At 38.5% G+C, this 4,483-nt stretch overlaps 1 protein-coding gene across 1 annotated transcript in view; it reads right to left on the bottom strand.

Annotated features, from left to right (window-relative positions):
• Positions 1–4,483, bottom strand: part of Spta1 (spectrin alpha, erythrocytic 1) — an 86,433-nt gene that overhangs the window by 51,265 nt on the left and 30,685 nt on the right. Inside the window, exons 19-21 of the mRNA XM_008840868.1 lie at positions 3,049–3,266; positions 2,180–2,272; positions 456–593 (exon numbers count right to left, since the gene is read on the bottom strand). Of these exons, the coding sequence (XP_008839090.1) occupies positions 456–593; positions 2,180–2,272; positions 3,049–3,266 (449 nt within the window). The remainder of the gene's footprint in view (positions 1–455; positions 594–2,179; positions 2,273–3,048; positions 3,267–4,483) is intronic.

Genomic DNA, 4,483 nt, shown 5'->3' with positions numbered 1-4,483 from the left:
CATCTTTTATCAGAATACTTCAAACCCTGAGCATTATTGTTCTTTTTTTTTTTTTTAAGTGGAATACTGGAACAGATGGGGGAAAGAACAGATATAGAAAGAAAAGGACAAACTAGTTCTGTGAATACATCACATGCTTTATTGTTCCCACCATATATATCTTCAGGCTAATTCCTTAACTGTTTTGATTATTTTCTTAATGGTGAATTTAAAACTAGAACTCTCAAAACCCTAAAAGTTATCTATATCTATAGATAACTTACCAGTATCATCTATTTGTGTGTTTAGCTGTCTGCTCTTACACAGTATTTTAAGAAAAGATATTACTTAATAAATTATTTAAGGGATAAATAATTAAAATGCTGAGTGGTGAAGGTGCATGTCTGGTAGGGTCAGGAGAGATAGCTGTGGAAAAACCATGTCGTTGGTGGGAAGAAAATTAAAGGGAAAGTCACCTCGTTGATGGAACTGAGCAGAGTTAAGACATCATTCTTCTTCACGGTGACTTCTCTGGGGTTGCTGGCTTGGAAGTCAGCTACAACTATAACCTTAACTTCTTGAGCAGCCTCATCCACTGGTGCAGCCTGCTGTTGCTACGGAAAAACAAACAAACTGGGATGCAGATGTCCATCAGACAACTCTCCCTATATGGTTTCCCAGTGGTAGGCAGTTCCTGGAGCCACATGGGAGAGGAAAGCCCTGGATAGCAGCTCCTATGCCAAATATTAGTGGTGCTCTTCAGAAATGCTGCACCACTGAATGCCTACCAGAGAACTGGCAGACTGGAAGCTAAGGGCACAGTCAGCAAGTAAATAAGCATTCTGTCAGGAGCATTAAATGTTCAAAGCTACTGTTCTTAAAGTGGGAGGGGTAATGTCTTCCCAAGAATACACACATCAATATTTCAGAAAACTGAGGACAGGAAAGACCTTGGCTCTGACATAACTTTCCCTTTCTTCTCTGGGCCTCTACAAACAGTTTTTGTCACCTGTTTGGCCTTTATTTCATTTTGCCAAGGGACTGAGAACTTTCTACTTTCCAGATTGACAACCTATAGCTCAGGAAAAGCCATCGAACTTGAACAAAATTGAGAACAAAAATATTTTTCAAATGCCTTCTGCTTCTTTTTAGCAATCCATCTGTTCTCCGGGATACAGTTTTCTGTTTTGATTTTACAAGTATTGTATCTCCTGAAAATATCCCCTTCAGCTTAGTGTTAAAACTGAAATGCCCCTACAGATCGTCTGGATTAACGTTCCTCACCTGCTGCATTTCCTCATAACATACGATGGATCACTTTGTCTGTCTATGACCAGGCACTCACAGGGCACAGCCCAGTAGAGGGGAAGCAGGAACACTATGAGCATATTTTGACTTGCCATGCTCAATCTGTGTCTTTTCTCTACCCTGAGTGTGTGAACTCTCAATCTCTCATCATAAAGAATTCCTTAAATATAAGAAGCATGCCCCTGATACAGGAACCTGTTGTGTTGTTTACTTGATTCCAAATCGATCCCACTTCACCACTCCCTTTTATCCTTTGTTTAGCCATTCAAACAATCTCAGCCAACTGAGTTTCTGATCTCTCAAATGTACTTGATGATTTTGTGTCTCAGAACAAGTATTCTCATGGTCTATGGACTACAAAAGCTCTATCTTATATCTTGACCAAAAAACCTATTTCTGTTTTCTGGCACTCATATTTCAGGAGAACAGAAGGCTCTTCTCTGGGTTCCATTTTCTGTTTATGCATGCATTATAAATACTTATTGTTTATATCCTAGATTCTAAACAAACAATTTTCTGACATGATTGTATGTATCAATACCTGAACCTATATATTTAATAAATCTTGATATTGAAATCAAAGCTAGGTAATAAAGCAAGAGAATTCAGAAGATGATAAAAAGAGATGTAGATAAAGGGAAAAAAGAGGGAGGGTATAGGAAAATGGAAAAAAAAAGAACAAATGAGAAAACCAAAACAGACATTAATGAGTACATAATATTTACTGAACATTTCAAAAGAGGTCAAAATTCTTTCCTAAAATGATTACAGAACTAGTATTTTCTTCGTAATTGTTTTCTGGTTGATGGAAATTAAAAAATCAGTGAGCAACATAAATCTTTTGCTTCTGTGACAAGGAATGTGAGCACTGCCATCTTCCAGCTCTTCTTACCTGGCAGGCTTCGGCCTGATCTCGTAGAGTGTTCATGCTATTCCCAAATGCATCTAGATCCACCAGGAAGGCCTCATGCTTCTTGAGAAGGGCCTGGATTTATTGATGAAAAGATCAACAGAGAAAATATCAGAGAAACACCAAATGCACCATTGGGATGCTTCAGCTAGTGCTATCACTTGGTCATGTGATTGCTTTAAGTCCTTGTAAGAGCCACTTTTAATGTATTAAAAAGTTATTATAATCTGACATTTGCAAGACTCAAGAAAATTATGCTTGGCAAATGAATAATAATTTCAGCATGTTTATTCAAATCAAAATTACCTAAAAATTAGACAAGTTTTGACTGAAGCGTAGCATAGCTGTGAGCCATATTAGGGATACCAACGGTGCTGTGTAGATTCACATCAGCCAAACTTTAAATGCACATTCCAACTATTTCCAAGGGTTATGAGTACTATGCAGGCTCCCCCACAGGACACTGAACAAAACTAAGTGGTGAACATAAGCATATGTGAAGGTAATTATGATCTCTAAGGTTCTTCACGCTCAGATGTTTCTGTATGACTTTACTTCAATAAAAGAATTAAGATGTCTATCTTAAAACTATGGTTGTCCTATGAAAGCCCAAAGTTACTCTGAGAAATTCAGAATGCGATCAAGATAGGTATGGATCTTTGTCACATGCTTTGCATTTTGGGACAAAGGATTTCTCTGAGATTAGAGAAACCTATTTTAGGATCATTGTCCCAGCAGGTAGAGGCCCAAAGGGAGCACTCTTGAAACCCAAGATAATCCGGCAGAAACTTAATCTAAACAAGCTCCAGATGAACAATTTGGATTCCCTGTTCATTGTCCACCCCATTTACCCCAGAGGCTTCCTCATCAGCTCCGTAGTTTGTGTTGTCTACGATGGGTTCTTTCTCTTTAATCCAGGATTCTGCTTCATGCAGATCTGCCAGGTACTGCTGGAGCTGGACATTGGCCTCCAGGGCATTCTGCCGCCTAGTGGCTCGAGCATGGAGAGACTCCATGTTCTTGTTCAAGCTCCCAACCCTAGAGGCTATGTCTTCTGCAGCAAAGTGTCCTATGGAGTAGTTATAGACAAGGTGAGCAGGAATCTCATTAACATCTGTCAGATTCTAATACTTATCAAACACTGGAGGAAGAATGAGGCAAGATGCTGCTGCTGAATTTAGTCAGGGCCACAGGGCAGGTCCCTGGTAATTGGAATATCCTAAGTGGGATTGAATAGGTGAACAGGCGATGTAGTCTAAGGAACACAGACATGAAAATAAAATATCCATGTGTGCTTTATGCTCAGAAGGTTCAAAAATATGTCTTACATAATCTAGAAGAAACAGAAAGACTGGAAGATTTCCATTTTTCCAGTAAGAGATTTGATTATTTTTATAGAAATTGTGTTTCTAATTTAAGAGTAGAAAACAGGAATAAATATACTATAAAAATTATTTTATGAGATTAATAAAAGGAAAGGGATGAACTATAAACTGGTGATTCATATAGTTTGTACCCTCGGCTGTTGAGGACTCTGTGCTAGAAGACTAATCCAAGCTTAACCTGGGCTGAGGAGACTGAGACTGGAAAATACAAGACAACTAGAACTTTTGAGGCAAAGAGCCAAAGAGAGGCATTCTTTCCAGACTTGCACTTTAGGAATATGCAGAGAGATACCTCAGAATACCTGACTGGTTAGTCATTTATACACATGTAAGAAAAGGTGAGGAAATAAGATGTGGAATCAGTGATCACATAACCCTCAGGGCTCATATAAGGCTGAAGATAGTTAAGCTTCTAACCCAATAAAGTAGAAGGGTAACATAATACATGGATCAGAATCTTTAGAAAGGTAAAATCTTAGTATTGGATTCACCTTTAAAGTAGTCCCAGGAGAAGTCCTGCCTGGAAAATTACAATGATGACCAGAGAAACTACGATTGCCAGACTGAAGAAAGAAGTAGAAGTGATAAAGAGGAAAAGCTTAAGGAGACAGGCAGAACAGAGGCATGACAGACAGAGGAGGGCTGGCGACTTCTCATTGGAAACTGCAGTTCTGAAGACACTGTACCAGCATCTTTAAGTACTACAAGAAAGTACTTTTGTATGTAGTGAAAACACATTGGAAAAATTATCATAAAACACAGGTCATTAGATGAACAAAAGCAAAGGGATTTTATGGTTAGTTGAACACGGGCCAAGGATTATTAGAGGAAGCTCATCAAGCAACAAGAAAGATGATAATGTTGATCTGCATAAAGGACCAAAGAACTCTAGAAAAGGTAA

Source organism: Nannospalax galili, unplaced genomic scaffold (genome assembly GCF_000622305.1).
Source record: "Nannospalax galili isolate Female #2095 unplaced genomic scaffold, S.galili_v1.0 scaffold579, whole genome shotgun sequence".
NCBI classification, from domain to species: domain Eukaryota; kingdom Metazoa; phylum Chordata; class Mammalia; order Rodentia; family Spalacidae; genus Nannospalax; species Nannospalax galili.
Note: the sequence above shows the minus strand (reverse complement) of the source record. Positions and strands in the feature narration are given on the sequence as shown.